Source organism: Hyalella azteca, unplaced genomic scaffold (assembly GCF_000764305.2).
Source record: "Hyalella azteca isolate HAZT.00-mixed unplaced genomic scaffold, Hazt_2.0.2 contig16904, whole genome shotgun sequence".
Lineage (NCBI taxonomy): Eukaryota > Metazoa > Arthropoda > Malacostraca > Amphipoda > Hyalellidae > Hyalella > Hyalella azteca.
In genome coordinates this window covers 271,121-288,633 of record NW_025946710.1, presented here as the reverse complement: position 1 = coordinate 288,633, position 17,513 = coordinate 271,121, and the positions used below count along the sequence as shown (strand labels likewise).

The 17,513-nt window shown below is 37.6% G+C and overlaps 1 protein-coding gene across 1 annotated transcript in view; it reads left to right on the top strand.

Annotated features, from left to right (window-relative positions):
* The first annotated feature begins 2,865 nt into the window (after positions 1-2,865).
* The window catches only part of LOC108674343 (brefeldin A-inhibited guanine nucleotide-exchange protein 3), a 39,618-nt gene continuing 24,970 nt past the window's right edge, over positions 2,866-17,513 (top strand). Inside the window, exons 1-10 of the mRNA XM_018162284.2 lie at positions 2,866-3,141; positions 5,615-5,751; positions 6,190-6,321; positions 6,994-7,159; positions 7,626-7,734; positions 8,614-8,730; positions 12,605-12,737; positions 14,075-14,178; positions 15,399-15,469; positions 15,991-16,134. Of these exons, the coding sequence (XP_018017773.1) occupies positions 3,054-3,141; positions 5,615-5,751; positions 6,190-6,321; positions 6,994-7,159; positions 7,626-7,734; positions 8,614-8,730; positions 12,605-12,737; positions 14,075-14,178; positions 15,399-15,469; positions 15,991-16,134 (1,201 nt within the window). The 5' untranslated portion in view covers positions 2,866-3,053. The remainder of the gene's footprint in view (positions 3,142-5,614; positions 5,752-6,189; positions 6,322-6,993; positions 7,160-7,625; positions 7,735-8,613; positions 8,731-12,604; positions 12,738-14,074; positions 14,179-15,398; positions 15,470-15,990; positions 16,135-17,513) is intronic.

Genomic DNA, 17,513 nt, shown 5'->3' with positions numbered 1-17,513 from the left:
CATTTACAACAACCTTGTCCACTGCAAGCTTCATATCAGCAGCCTTATAGCATTTTTCTGTATCTGTAAGCTTACAGGATGGCTTGTAATTTCAAACCATTTTAATTGGGTTAAGTGAATTTACTATAAAAAGATCATGAAAAACATACCTGAAATAGAAAGGAATGTTTTAGTGACAACCATCAATATGTTTTGGAGAAATAAATCATAGTTTAGGTCAATTACTTTTCATTCTATGATGCCTGGTGCACAATTCTATATATGACATAACATTCTATGCACAATTTTGTGATGACCGATGATGCACTAATTTTTTGATAAGTGAAATTTTTTGCTGAGCAAGGTAAATGTAATCAATATTCTTTGTTTTTAATCAATTTTTTCTTAACTGTAGCCTTTGCTAACTGAGGTTCTACTGTAAATGCATTTTTGGGGGTGTCCCGAATAGCCCCCCGGGGGGGGGTGTGTCCTGAGTAGCCCTGCCGTGCGGAAATGGCCGCCATTTTTTTTTGGATTGAGGTATGTAAATTCCGCAAATTAAGTTTTCATGCTGACACTTGTCTGCCACTTTTTTCTAAGCAAAATTCTTTAATATGGCAAATATTTTTTTTACTACAGACCTTAGCAGAAGTAACTTTTCAAAATATTGTTTTTCACCATTTTTTTCAGGAATTTTTCAAAGCTAGTAATTTAGTAAATGTAGTATTTTTGAACTTCCTTTATACTACATAGATAGGAAAAATGTTGATGTTTATGCCACTATATTTAGTTTTGCAATATTCCAATTAGTTTTGCTAATAAAACAGTTTTAGGCCATGTTGGAGGACTGTCCCGAGTTACCCCACCCGTCCCGAGTTACCCCGCCCGTCCCAAGTTATCCCGCCCGTCCTGAGTAGCCCCAGTTGACGGTATCTGAAAGTGAGAGCCTGTTGACTCCTGCTCAAAGAACTGCTAATGCTGGCACTAAAACTACCAGTGACTACCAGTCTACCACTAACTTTAGAGTCTGTATAGAATTTCTTCTGTATCTGTAAGGCGTAAGCTTACACGATGGCTTGTAATTTCATACCATTTTAATTGGGTTAAGTGAATTCACTATAGAAAAAAAATGGTAAAAAACATACCTGAAACAGAAAGGAATGTTTTAGAAACAATCATCATATGTTTTGTAGAAATAAAACATAGTTTAGGTTAATTACTTTTCATTCTATGATGCCCAGTGCACAATTCTATATATGACATGACTTTCTGTGCAAAATTTTGTGATGACCGATGATGCATTAATTTTTTGGTAAGTGAAATTTTTTTTTTGCTGAGCAAGGTAAATGGAATCAAAATTCTTTGTTGTTAATCAATATTCTTGTTAACTGGACTACTGGAGCCTTTGCTAACTGAGTTTAAGCTGTAAATGTGTTTTTAGGGGTGTCCCTACTCCCTACAGTCCCTTATTGCTCTGTTGTGCGGAAATGGCTGCCTTTGTTTTTTTTTTTTTTTGAATGAGATAGGCAAATTTTGTCAATCGTGTTTTCAAGCTGACACCTGTGGGCAACTTTTATGTAAATAAAATTTTTTAATAGGGAAAATATTTTTTTTGCTCTAGACCTTAGTAGAGGTATTTTTCCAAAACCACACTTTTCACACTTTTTTCAGCAATTTTTTAGAGATAGTAAATGTATGATTTCTTAACTAGCTTTATACATAATAGATAGCAAAAATTTTTAAGTTTACTCCACAATTTTTAGTTTTGCAATATTTTGATTAGTTTGGCTGCTACAACATATCTACAAAATGTGGGATGCTTGTCCCGATTTACCCCACCCATCCCTTATTACCCTGTTTAATGGTATTTATATTTTGAAGATATAAGCCAATAAATCACATGCCAATATTGTAGTTCCAAAAATATTTATACACATTTCTGTTTGTCAGATGAATAATCCAGAAAATTACTTGGTGCTAATACATTGATGAAAATTTTAGATGTATGTAGAATAGCATGTAGGAGTTGATGCTATTATGCAATATCAAGTAATTCTGCTTCATTTCAATTGCCTACATAAGTTGTACGTATACATGAAGATAAAAAATCATTTCAAATGTACTGCAAAATGGGGTGATTTCGACCAATGGGGGGGTGACTTGGCCCATTTAGATGGTGACTTGGACCACTGATGGGGTGTCTTGGACCATTGAGGGGGTGACTTGGACATTGATGGGGTGACTTGGACCATTGATGGGGTGACTTGGACCATTGATGGGGTGACTTGGACCATTGATGGGGTTCCATTGATGGGGTGACTTGGACCATTGAGGGGGTGACTTGGGCCATTGATGGGGTGACTTGGACCATTGACAGGGTGACTTGGACCATTTTGACATTTATAAAAAAGAAACCCTACACTCGAAAAGTTCTTGCTCTAGAAAAATTATGTTGGTGGCTCATGAAGTACTGGTACCATGCAATACCCTGCAAATGCAATAAAGCAATATATTTTATATGTTCACTATTTGATCATTTGTATCACAAAAAGTTAAGTGCTAAAAATGGTCTAAGTCACCCCATTTTAGGTATTCAATGTTACCTTCCTGTTTTTCTCAATGCTTCAATATAAATTGGACCTACATAAGAGGAACTTAGTCTTAGAATGAATATGTTTATTTAAATAAGATTTTGTTATATGCCTTCTCTGATTGGGAACAATTTGGCTTCAAAATATATACGGTATATATATACCGTATATATATATTATAATCTATTTTGATCTCAACAAGAACTTGAATTTTAATGTTATGATATCTATATCTATGAAAGATATAGATGCTGGTGTTGATTTAAATCGAAAATTTAAATTTAAACCTAAATAATGTAATCTGTCAGTTATGGAATTATCAGGTTCCAAAGGCCGGATCCATTGTGGAATCAAGTAAAGAAAAGGACAAGAATTGGCAACAGGCCATGGGCCTATTTCTTCAGTGCCAACACTTCTATTCTATTCTATTTGTAGCATTTGTTAGGATGTAGTGTTGAGTTTTTTCATCCTAAAGTCTTCAGAATGCTTGAACAAGTTTTAGATGATATTGTCATTGAAGCTCAGGCTCTGAGGCTTCCATCCGTGTGCCAAGCAGCTGAGGCTGCCAAAGGTAAGACTTTCATATCAACATATAGGATCAAGTGCATTCTTGTTATCCTTCTTAGTTTTATTCAGGGTTGGTGATTTTTTTATTTTTTAAAAATCAATGATTTTTTTATTTTTTTTCATGATTTTTTTATTTCTTTGATTTTTTATTTTTACAGTTTTTTTGTCTTTTTGAAAGTTTATTTTTTTATGTTGCAATTAGCCCACTAATAACAGTATATGGATCATAATGGATGACTAAAAAGGGCACTTTTTGCCCTCAATAATGGCCAACAGACCAAGGTGGTGTTTACCACTTTGGAATTTTTGGGTAAACAATTATTGATAAGTCTATTCATTAGGTTTGTAGAGTTTGTATGGAGCAAGGCAGAGATGGCAATGATTAAATCAAAATGATTAAATCATGTGATTAAATCACTTGATTTTTTTTATTATTTTGATTTATTTGATTTTTTTTATTTTTTCATATATTTAAATATGTTGAGTGGCAGTCTTAAGTTTATATTGAGGTATTGTTATCCATGGTTTAGTATAAATGTACTATGAATGACAAATTGGTATATAAACTTGTTGCCCTTAGTGTGTATTAGGTTCCATTAAATTGAATGTTTTTGATACAGAGGCATCAAGTGTGCAATACATTGTACATAGCTAGCAGCTTAGCTAATTCTTATAAGGCTATAAGTGGTCTTTAACTATTTGACTATTTGTTATATATTGATTACAATAGGTATACAATTTAAACGTGTTAGCTAGCTTATACAGGGTGGAGCAGAATGATTGAACAGTTTTGAGGTGAAATAAAAGAGTAATGGAGGTACATATAGAAGAAAGTTTATTTTCCTAAAGGTTAGCATAACATACCATTTAGAATACTTATGTTTTGAAAACAATATCTGGAAAATGGGGGCTGTTAGCTGCAACACACTGTTGGAGTCGTTCTCGGAGGAGGGAGTAACCGTGCTAGTGAATTCCGATCGCTATGCTGCAATGTTGCAAAATTTCTTGCAGCCTACGATGGAAAACATTGTTGAAAATGAAGCATTGAGTCTGCACACCAAGGTCGTCCTACCCCGATGTCGAGTGTGTCGAGCTTACAGTGAGTTACAAAACTTTGCGTACAAAGGGCATCCAGACCACAGAGAATCCCCACTAAACCAGTGGCCTGCAAGGTCACCTGATTTGAGCATTTGCAATTTCTTTCTTTGGGGACATCTAAAAGAGAGGGGTTCAGAAGTCGCCCTTACACCCTACCACAGCTAAGGGAACGGATTATTGCAGCAGAGGTTATGGCCATACCTCACCATATGTGTGAAGGTGCTGTAGGAAATTTCTGAGAACGACTCCAACAGTGTGATGCAGCTAACAAACACTACCTTCTTGATATTGTTTTCAAACATGAGTATTCTAAATGGTATGTTATGCTAATCTTGGGGAAAATAAGCTTTCTTCTTTATGTACCTCCATTACTCTTTTATATTGCCTCAAAACTGCTCAATCTGTTCTGCCCCACCCTGTATAATATAACTAACACAGTTAAATTGTATATTGTTATCAATATATAACAAATGGTCAAATAGTGAAAGACTACTTTTAGCCTTATAAGAATTAGCTAAGCTGCTAGCTGCGTACAATGTATTGCACTCTTGATGCTTCTGTACCAAAAACATTCAATTTATTGGAACCTAATACACACTAAAGGCAACAAGTTTATATACCAATTTGTCATTCATAGTACAATTATACTAAACCATGAATAACAATACCTAAAAATAAATCAAAGACTGCCACTCAATATATTTAAATATATAAAAAATATAAAAAAATCATGATTTTTATAAAAAAATCAAATGATTTAATCAATGCCAACCCTGGTTTTATTCTTGCCTTAACATTGATTGATTTGCTGATCACTGATAAATTTTATAAATTCAAGTTTTAATAATAATGTTTGAAGTCTCAAAAAAATTGTAATTTGTTCATGGTTTCTTATGCATTCAACTTTATAGAGAGAGGCTTGTTGCAATCAGCTCCTCTTGTCCCCTGGTTAATGTTAAGGGTTTGTTATCATTTTCTGCCATGCCCAGGAATTGAAATCTGAGTATTTAGATGAAAGTTTTGGCTTGGACAAGGATGTTGACACTTTTTTGGCATTTTTTCAAAGACAGAAGAAGTAATAACAATTTAAATAATTTGAAATTGCCTGATGAAATTGAATCAATTTTCAGCTTGATGGTTTTTATTTGCATTTGATTAAATGAATTTGAAAATTTTTGAGTTGGTTTAGCAAACAAACCACTTTTTTACAGAATTTTCATCTACAATTTTCTTCAATATCCTACAAAATTTTGATAAATCAGTAGGAGTTAAATTATCATATAAATTTCCATAATTTACTAAGTGGCCCTAGAAATTCAAATTTCTGCATGTTTCTATGCTTGCCAACAAAAAGGTTAATGATAATTTCTTGCCCTCAGCTGTACTGAGCTCCCGAAATGATCTGCTGCAGTTGCCCACTCATGAGCTCCGTCTCACGTGCCTGACAGCCTTGCAGCTCTCCCTGCAGTCCCACTCTACCAAGCTGGTGGCTCTTGCTGTCTCAGGGCTAAATAAGGTACCTATTTAACTCCATTTTTGCTTAATTAGGTTCCCAGTTTTGATCAAAACAAACGTATATTTTATATTGCCTCGATATTTTCTTCTACATGATGATCTTAATGCATGTGTACTTTGAACAGCTGATTTTTTTTAACCATACAATTAAGCAGGGATATTTAAATTACCTAACTTTTTACATTTCTCATGAGTCTAGTTTTTAATTGGTAAAATATTTCAACCAGCTTAGGAAAATGACTAATGTGTTACTAGAGCATGAGTGTGGCTGTAGCCTTAGTATCATAAATTAATGCATATTACAAGTGGCATGTGTGTGTGTGTCTAGTTTATTTGTGTGCTCTCAAATTAAGAGTAATTTTCTGTGTTGTTCAAGAGATGTCACTGAGTTTTGCGTTTAAATTTGGGCTCTCAAATTAAGAGTAATCTTCTGCGTCAGGTAGTGCGTGACAAGCAGTTCCACAGCTGCACTTGTGAGAGCAGCCCCCAGGAGCAGCTCAGCTCGCAGTTCATGGTCGTCACAGCGGACATACTCTCGCACACGGTCCTCACTCAAACACAAGTCCTCAAAGTCAGTTCTTCTTTTGAAAAATATCTTACTACCATGCAAATGCTTATGTTTCATTATGGAAGAAATATTTGATGCTTATTGCATTATTTAGCAGTCAGCAAATGGGGATTATCATGGCAAGGGCCATCATTAGTTTGGCCTAAACTAATTATACTGTTGAGGCTAAACTAATTATACTGTTGAGGCTAAACTAATTATACTGTTGAGGCCAAACTAATCATACTGTTGAGGCTAAAGTAATCATACTGTTCATGCTAAACTAATCATACTGTTGATGCTAAACTAAGCATACTGTTTAAACTAATCATACTGTTGAGGCTAAACTAATCATACTGTTGAGGGTAAACTAATTATACTGTTGAGGCTAAACTAATTATACTGTTGAGGCCAAACTAATCATACTGTTGAGGGTAAACTAATCATACTGTTCATGCTAAACTAATCATACTGTTCATGCTAAACTAATCATACTGTTGGTGCTAAACTAATCATACTGTTCATGCTAAACTAATCATACTGTTGATGCTAAACTAATCATACTGTTGATGCTAAAGTAATCACACTGTTGATGCTAAAGTAGTCACACTGTTGAGGCTAAAGTAATCATAGTTACTGTTAAAGCTAAATTCCTCAGTAAATAAGTAAGTGCTGAAACGAGTGCGCCATGTGCAGGTATGGAGCGCCATGTGGACGGTGCGCTCAGCAGGCACAGCTGCCGTGGAGGCCGTGGTGCACATGTGTGGCAGATGCTACAGCTGCTCTGCCGCCACACACCTGCTACACGCAGCTGCAGTTACAGCCGCTACAGCTGCCATCACAGCACTTGTTGCTCACCTCTGTACGCCTGCTTATATCAAGCTTTTATTTCACTATTTTACTTCGCCTCTGACGAGTCATCAAATTGCTGCTGATTTTGATATACCTATTTGATATAAAAATATTCTATTGTTCTGATAAGAAGCACCTCGGCAAATAAGCTAATATTCTCTGCTACTTCTAAAGATACAAATCATTCAGGTAATTATTATAAATTTATAGCTTTTTGTTTCCTTTCAAGTTAGATCTAGGATCTTACTTATTATATCAAAGTATTTATTGTATGTCATAGCTCCCAGATGAGATGCAGCGCAGGTCTACAGAATACATGAACTGTGCTTAGCTTCCATCTATACTATGATGACTCCAGCATCAGTATCTGCCATGTCATGTCATGAGTGTCTGTCATGTCATGAGTANGTATCTGTCATGTCATGAATCTGTCATGTCATGAGTATGTCATGTCATGTCATGAGTATCATGTACAGATGATGAGTACAGTAGCGGGGCAGAGGTGTCCGAGGCCTCGGTGTTCGACAGACTCCTGCCGCTGCTGCAGCTCCTCACACGCAACATCAACGCCTCGGCCAAGTCTGGGTAATTATTATATTATCAATTATAATTAACTTGCTTATTATAATTAACTTGCTTATTATAATTAACTTGCTTATTATAATTAACTCGCTTATTATAATTAACCTGCTTATTATAATTAACTCGTTTATTATGATTATGTGTCTTGTTAAACATAAGGTTTGTACAATATTGTACTCGATTCCAGATATCTATAGCATTCATGGGTAAATAACTATGATATGAGAATGGTTGGCAGAGTTTATTTTTTAGTTTATATTAGATAGAAGACGACGCAATACTTAGATATAATACTGCAGTCTCCCATGTACCGTGCACTAAGTATTAGAAGACGAGGCAATACTTAGATACAATACTGCAGTCTGCCATGTACCGTGCACTAAGTATTAGCTAGAAGACGAGGCAATACTTAGATACAATACTGCAGTCTGCCATGTACCGTGCACTAAGTATCAGTTGTATACACCCGACCAAGCGACTCGGAGCGTTGTCATGACACCTTCACCAGCTCACGATGCACCCGTTGTAATACCTTTTACATTAATATATTATATTGATTTTATTAATTAATACTAAATTTTAGATATCAATTTATAATAATATTACTAATTCGATAATCTGAATATTATTATTTAGAAACACTTAATTTAATTAATTCTGTAAAAACTTAATATTGTTGATTATTCAGCAAAACCTTTAATATGATTGATTAACGATGTAATTATTATATATATTAAAGGTTATAAGATTGTAATACAATTTGTTTAATGACTTAATTATTGGATATATTAGAAGTTATAAGATTGTAATACCTACAACTTGTTTAATGATATAATTATAATATATGTTAAAGGTTATTTAATAGTACGACACGACGTGCAGGAGCTGCAGCAGTGCAGGAGAGGAGACGGTGTCAGGCGTGTATGTGCTGCACTGCTGCTCTGCTCTCTTCTCTGCTCTGCCTGCTCCTCCGTCCTCTCGCTCCTCTACTTCTGGTCTGTAACTAGCACTTATTTCCATTATTTCCACAAACTTCAATATCTTGGAAACTGAAGACACTATTGCCAACTGTCAACCCTGCATGATATACTGTTTTTTTTTTTATTAAAGAGACGAAAGCCAAAATAAACTTCATCTCCATATTTGAAATTGCGAAGAAGCGAGCAAGACTCGAAAGACAGGACATGTTTACATGTTTATATATTTAGAATTTGACATTAATCCTTTGGGAACTTTACTCTTGATTATAACCAAAGTTTTAACCCTAGACGTTGAAATCAATAACAATGCGTTATAGTTGTACAGCTGTCGTGCACTACCGTGTCCATCACTAACACCCTAAGTCAAGGTGACTGCTGTATTTTTCAGTCGTTGTCTTCATAGCTGCGTAGTACAGGGTGCGCCAGAGAATCTTACTTATTTGAAAGGTCAATAAAAACAAAAGTATACTTCAAGGATTGTTTCAAATTTTTTTTATTTGAGAATACAATTTCCCAATTTTTTTCATACAGTCTTAAAAATTATATCGGATTAATGGCAACCCCCATTGCGCATACACTGATGAAGTCGATTTTTTTATATTCGTATCCACTCTTTGCAGCATATCAATCGGTATGTTGGCAATGGCGTCGCGAATGTTGTTCTTGAGGTGTGCTATGGTCCGTGGTCGATCGACATAAACCAGATATTTCAAATATCCCCATAAAAAGAAATCGCAAGGAGTCAAATCTGGAGAGCGTGGAGGCCATTGGAGATCGCCTCTGAGAGAGATGAGGCGGTCGGGGAAATGTTGTCGCAACAAATTCATCGAGTCTCGTGCTGTGTGTGCTGTGGCTCTATCTTGCTGAAACCACACGTTCCTAAAGTTCATTTCTTCGAGTCTTGGAAGAAAATTCCTCGATCATGTTGCTGTAACGAGCTCCATTGACGGTAACTGCGCGTTGTTTTCTTCAAAAAAATAAGGACCAATTATTCCCATTACCGACGTCGCACACCAGACAGTAACTCGCTCACAGTTAAGTGGCTTCTGGTGAAACTCACATGGATTTACACCACACCAATAACGCATGTTTAGCTTGTTAACGCAGCCGGAAATGTGGAAGTGAGCCTCGCCACTGAAAAAAAAACGACCGCGTCTTCAGGCAGGTTGTCAACCAGCATTTTACATGCATTTTGACGGGCAACAAAATCACGTTCAGTTAATTCTTGCACAACAGCAAATTTATTTAAGAAACAAACTTGGGAACTTTCCCCTTCAGATGCGCCCTCTCTCGCCCCTCTACCCGCAAAACTCGCCGCGCAGGAATTTTTTCAAATAAGTAAGTTTCTCTGGCGCACCCTATATATATATAGATGTAATATATATCTATAAATCTACTATATTGATATAAACTCATCGTCATAATACCCAAGCATTCACAGGCTCCACAAAGTCTTACTGTTGAGCCACAACCTACTTTCTTACTCATCTCAAAACCATTGCTCTTAATACCGTATTAATTTAATTTCATTTTCAACAAGATATTATACACACAAACTATGGTCTATACAACGAGGTTTTACAAACTAGATGAGAGGCACACTTTATTTCATGCATAAAATAATTAAAATATGAGTATATTAAATGGCATATTGAGTATTTTATTATATGGTAGAGAGGGTATGCAAATGTCATTTAGCAGCGGATGGCTTATGTATGTTGGAGTGACGAGATTGTGGCACTGTGGTCCTTAAGGCCCGTTCACACTAGGGGCAACACACGAGTGACAAGCGCCTCACCGCCACTCTGTGCAGCGTCTACGTGCGCTTCTTGTGGGCAACGAAGCGATTGACCAGCTAGCGATTCACAGTCGTCCTGCCTCATGCAACACAAGCGCCGCACTCAGTGGACGACTGTCTGTGGTCTAGCAATGTTGTCTGTGTACGCTGGTCCTTCACTATGGCAAACTAACGCCACACTTGTATGGACTCGCTCTCTAGTAGAGAGGCTAATTGATCTTCGTAGAGAGTATGAATGCCTGTAGAGAGTTCAGTCAAAGGAGTATAAAATTCGAAATGCGAAAGAACAGCTCTGGTGAAAATAGTTGAAGTTTTAAAAACTTTTCTGTACAAGTCACCATTGACGAGGTTCGCAAGAAAATTCATACGTTGCGTTCGCAATTCCATCGTGAAATGAATTCCATTGCATGTGAATTCCATCATCCTGCTTCTGGATGAGTGGCATTATTTTCTTCCGCAGACTGTCAAACAAGTCTTCTGGCAGTCTAGTATAATTTTGAAAGTCTGATACATTCGCAACTGATAATTCTTTGAAAATGTAATTGCGTAAATCGTGTTTGTGTAAATCTTAACAGCTGCACACCCGAGAACAATGGCCCAGAGCTCAAATTCGGTTATATCCATCTCCACTGACGTCGTATTAACTGGCAACTAATCTTCTAAGCACGAAGTCTTGAGCTACCGCGTACAAAAACAAGTGTGAACGGTTGTTTGCAGCGCCTCACCGCCCTTGTCGTCGCCCCTAGTGTAAACGGGCCTTTAGATGTTGCCATGGCACCTAAATAATATGACGGGATAAATTGTGGGTTGTGTGACATACCACTGTGTGGGCAGACGGTGCTGTGATGCAGTGCACTGGTGCAGTGTGTGTCACATACCATGTGGGCAGACGGTGCTGTGATGCAGTGCACTGGTGCAGTGTGTGTCACATACCATGTGGGCAGACGGTGCTGTGATGCAGTGCACTGGTGCAGTGTGTGTCACATACCATGTGGGCAGACGGTGCTGTGATGCAGTGCACTGGTGCAGTGTGTGTCACATACCATGTGGGCAGACGGTGCTGTGATGCAGTGCACTGGTGCAGTGTGTGTCACATACCATGTGGGCAGACGGTGCTGTGATGCAGTGCACTGGTGCAGTGTGTGTCACATACCATGTGGGCAGACGGTGCTGTGATGCAGTGCACTGGTGCAGTGTGTGTCACATACCATGTGGGCAGACGGTGCTGTGATGCAGTGCACTGGTGCAGTGTGTGTCACATACCATGTGGGCAGACGGTGCTGTGATGCAGTGCACTGGTGCAGTGTGTGTCACATACCATGTGGGCAGACGGTGCTGTGATGCAGTGCACTGGTGCAGTGTGTGTCACATACCATGTGGGCAGACGGTGCTGTGATGCAGTGCACTGGTGCAGTGTGTGTCACATACCATGTGGGCAGACGGTGCTGTGATGCAGTGCACTGGTGCAGTGTGTGTCACATACCATGTGGGCAGACGGTGCTGTGATGCAGTGCACTGGTGCAGTGTGTGTCACATACCATGTGGGCAGACGGTGCTGTGATGCAGTGCACTGGTGCAGTGTGTGTCACATACCATGTGGGCAGACGGTGCTGTGATGNATTATTGGTGCTCTGGTAGATTATTGCTGCTCTGGTAGATTAGACGCCATCCACCGAGTCAAACTGCGTCAGGATGACCCACGCTTGCTACTTCCCCCGTTTCTTCTTTTGTTGTAGAGATAATATCTGTTTTATTGCGATTATAAGCTTAGATGTTTTGTTGTATTATAAAACAAGATCTCGTTGCCTCACAAGTTGGTGAATTTTCAAAGTTTCTATTGAATCCATATTTACATAAAAATGAAGTAGATGTATGACTGTTATAATTTTGTAATATTTAATTATTTGAACAAAATGAATGTTATTTTGTCTTGAGGCAAATGAAGTACTTTTCTCAAGATAAACCTAGAGTAATGGGCTAGTGGTTGCCTCTCTTATTACCAGAGCGTATAAGGATAAGTCCCGAGTTGCTCTATAGAAAGATACAAGTGTACAGAGTGTGTGTGCAGAGCTAAAGCGTGATCTGGTGTGTGCAGAGTGAGTGCAGAGCTGGTGTACAGTGTAGGCAGTGTGGGGGAGGTCAGGCCAGTACTGCAGTGTCTCCTACAGCGCCTCCTGCAGCAGTCCTCCCTCCAGCACCGCATCACCGCCATAGACGCGCTCTCTCAGGTACATTATCTCCTCTCCTTCACGTGTCATTTGCTTAAAAGAAAATTTATTCTTTTAATTTTCTTAAAAAAAGAATTTTCAATATCCTTCCGGGTCTATTTTTGGGGCCCAAATCACATAATTTTCTCAAAAATAAGTAATTCTCAGTATTCTTCATGATCTATTGTTCGTTTCTCTCAGTAAATGTCTAGAAATGGAAGAAGATGTTGGTCAGAAAGCAAAGCATTACAACAAATTGAGGGATTTAAAGTAATATCTGTAGTATATTTATTTCTAAGGATGTGGAAAACACTGCGTCGCGTGGTGACAGTTACTAACTTTACCAGTAAGGATGCTAGGAGGTTAGGATTCCTGCCATATATCCCGGTCATTCTAGAATGGAAAGTTGCTGGGTGATGCAAGTTCGCTATTTGCGTTTAATAAAGTTTTGTAAGAAACACGTATAATATTTTTTAGAGAAATAGGGTGAACGTACCGCTCTATAACTTTAATATAAAAATATAAAATTGGTAAATATGTCACGAGTAAGATTTACGTAGTGATTGTCAGAGCAACTAAAAAGGCTGCAAAAGTTTCTGAGATTTGCATGCCTTTGATAACGGTTAAGACCAACTGCTTCACATCAAAAGGTTAATGTTGGCAATCGTTTAATTGGGTCAATTAAATTGGTTTAGTCGGGTCAATTAAATTGGTTTAATTGAGGCAATTATATTTGTTTAATTAGGTCAATAAATTGGTATAATTGGGTTTAATTACATTGGTTTAATTGGATTCAATTGATTTGGTTTAAATTTATGTTTCTGGCGTATGAGAAATATACTTGATAGCTTCATATTGGCATGTACAACCAGCGTGGATCGTTTAGTGCTTGTCCAAGTACTGATAAGAATTATAATTAGTTCCGGCTGTACATTATTGACAATTTAAAGTATGTACATTATGTACATTATTGACAATTTAAAGTCTACTCTTGTTTTCTGTACTAAAATTTATATTCATGCTTGCACAGAAATTAAGTTAGACAGTGATTTATTCGTTCATAAAAGCTGTCAAGCTCATTTAAAGAATTTACATCTCAGTCAAATTGTCTTTCTTCAATTATCAAATATATAACGAAGTATAAATCATAACTTTCTTGTTTGATACGCTCATTCAATGTGATGATTTTGCTTGTAATTGTTCTGCGTATTCTATTGAAATGTTTTTTTTTTCCACATCATAATTTGCTTGGGAGCGTTTATGGCTTGAGAAATTACCTAAATAGTTTAAGCAGTGAATGCCAGTGTATGGTGATTGGTGATGAGTGATGGTGAATAATGTACGTGGTTGTGGTGCAGTTGGTGAGCTCAGCGGGCCAGCTGGTGGTGTTCGCGGGCCCCATCCTGCGCCCCGACCCCGCAGCCTCGGACCGCTCTCCGGACCACTTGGCCCTCTTCCTTACGTCAGTCCTGCTCTTGTTCTTATCATAGTGCAAGTCCTTAAGTCCTTAACAAGTCCTGCTCTTGTTCTTATCATAGTGCAAGGCATCAAGTCCTTAACAAGTCCTTAAGTCCTGCTCTTGTTCTTATCATAGTGCAAGGCATCGAGTCCTTAAGTCCTGCTCTTGTTCTTATCATAGTGCAAGTCATCAAGTCCTGCACTTGTTCTTATCATAGTGCAAGTCATCAAGTCCTGCTCTTGTTCTTATCATAAGTGCAAGTCATCAAGTCCTGCACTTGTTCTTATCCTAGTGCAAGTCATAAAGTCAGTACAAGTCCTTAAGTCCTTAACAAGTCCTTAAGTCCTGCTCTTGTTTTGATCCTAGTGCAGGATGTAATCATTAACAAGTCCTCAAGTCCTGCTCTTGTTTCACTCACAATGCGAGATGGAATGCTCAGCGATTCATAATAGGGAACAATTGAGTATGCATAAGCACGCTCCTGCAGGGCTGATTTCAATTATTATTTACCATGGCTCAAGACACGACCGTCGGGCATAATGCCTGGTAGATAACTGCAGGATTTTATACATGCTATAGGCCCTCCATAGGCAAGGGCTTTGCCCTGACACTTAAGAAGTTCCTAATATCACACTACTTTTAAAGGGGCTCATAATAATGGCTTAATAAGAAGCTCAAGTGCTGCGAGGGCTCTAATGTACCTCAGTTGTGTTGAGCTCAACATAATAATTTGTAGTCATGTAGCTTGAGCCTGCGGCTACATTATTACGTTGATGACTCCTAAACATGCACCTGCATTGAATGATACCTTATAACAGAGTAAGCTAGCGAAATGTTCTCTTACAATAATATACATAAATGACTTAGTTACTTCCTTATGCAACTTCATCGTACGTCTAGAATATAACAAGTCACTTAGGTACTTCTTTGTTCAGCTTCATCGTACGTGTAGAATAATATTTTTTCAATTTTATAATATTTTTTTATATAAAGAAACTTTCAATAATTGAGACTTTCCACCTCGTGGGTGATGTTCATCATGACGTTCGATGCGATATAGCCAAATAGCTGAAGCACTAGTAAACATGTGGGAACTTAACTAACTACTTGCTTGTTCAGCTTCATCGTACGTCTAGAATAATATAAATGAATTAGTTTCTTGCTTGTTCAACTTCATCGTACGTCTAAAATAATATAAATGACTTAGTTACTTGCTTGTTTAGCTTCATCGAGAGTCTGGGCGAGTGTGAGGTGGCAGAGCAGCCCGGCCACCACGCCAGGGACTCTGGTGCTGGTGAGCACTTCACTATACTTGTAAATTGTTATGCTATTTGCCAAAAATTACTGCTATTACAATTAAAAAAAGTAAATTATTCAAATTCACTGTTAATTTTTGTATTAGTTCAGTAAAGTGCTTACAATAAGTCAATGTTATTAAAGCGAGCGCTTCGTTCTAATTTGATGTGCATAGTCGCTTGAAGTCGTCCGCTTAGTTCTCGATTAACATAAAGATTATTCTTAATGTAAAAAATAGATTAATCTCGAATAATCTATGCGAGGCTTGGGTTGCTCTGAACTGCAAGCAAAGACTGATATACAATCGCTCAAAATGCCTGAGGATCATTTTCTGGAAAATATTTTTGCGTTTTAATTAAAATTAAATATTTAATTCAAATTTATTATTTCAAGGACTATCTGCTTTTTTTCTAGATTTATGTTGTTTGCAATGATCGTCGCCTTCGGTTGGCCTGATATCATATGAAAATGAATGATTTATGCGGATTATTCCCTGAATATTGACACATGCGCCGTCAGGTCAGCTGATGGAGGCTGTAGTGTCAGCCATAGAGAGGCTGCTGTCATCCCTGGAGGTGCTGGCGTCAGGTGAAGAGCTCACTTCTGCTGTCATACAACTTGTCAACGACTCCTGGGCGACGCTGGCTGACGCTGACTATAAAGGTATTTATAATATTCCTATTATATTCTTATAATATTTGTACCTGGGATGAAGTTAGTTTTGGTCTTATTGCGGTCAAGTTCCATGTGCTAGTGTTGACAATTTAAACTCTGAGACGGCTATGTTATTTGAACTCCTTCACATATTAGGCCTGCCAAAGTCTGCCAATTAATTCAGCGCCTAATTTCACTAGATATTTATCCAGCAGCTTCTAGATCGTCAGGGATTAACATCGGAGTTCAGCATTCTTAAATGGGTTCATTGAAATTTTATTGATGAAATCATGCGTGTATGATAGAAATGAATTAAATATAGATAGTTTCTTTGTTAAAATTGCGTCGAAATTATTTAAAAATGACAAGTAAGAACTGCCCGGGAACACGGTACTATGCAGTTAAAAGGGAATCTAATTTCCTGCGGTTATGAACAACATAGACGCAGGAAAGTGGCTCAAATAGCTGCTCTGCTCGATAGCCTCTCAGCTGACTGTTCAGCGCCACAGTCAGCCACTAGCTGCTCTGCTCGATAGCCTCTCAGCTGACTATTCAGCGCCACAGTCAGCCACTAGCTGCTCTGCTCGATAGCCTCTCAGCTGACTATTCAGCGCCACAGTCAGCCACTAGTACATAAAACTAGTAGATCTATTGATAGTGCTGTGCACTGTGCAATCAGCTACAGTCACTACTAGTCGGTGTGTATAGAGGGTAGAGTCTGGTAGATTTATAGAACATAAAACTAGTAGATCTATTGATAGTGCTGTGCACTGTGCAATCAGCTACCTATCTGTTATGTGACTCTTCAATGTTTAGGAGATCTGCATTCCTGAAGTGTTTTTGTATATTGAAGCCAATTAAATGGTCAATATTTAGCTAATTACCTTGCTCCATACAAACTTTACAAAGCTAATGAATAGACTTATCAATAATTGTTCACCCAAAAATCCCTAAGTGGTGAACACCACCTTGGCCCGTTGGCCATTATTGAAGGCAATAAGTGCCCTTATTAGCCATCCATTATGATCCATATACTGTTATTGTTAGTAGGCTAATTGCAACATAAAAAATAACACCTCAAAAATACAAAAAAGCTGAAAAAATCAAAAAAATCAAATCAATCAAAAAAAATCATGAAAAAATCAAAAAAATCATTAATTTTTTATTTTTTTTTTATTTTTTTGACAAAATCAAAAAAATCGCCAACCCTGCTTTGGTGGTTTTAATATTGTGTTAAGGCACATTCAATTCAGAATGTTTTCATTTTGGATGCGATGGATTTGTTAATGCAAGAATATGTTTTATTCATGCCTGCTTGTGTATCAACGAGGCCCTAATGGCTTATACAATTCAGAGATGCTCAGTGGCTTATGTTGGAAAATCTTCTA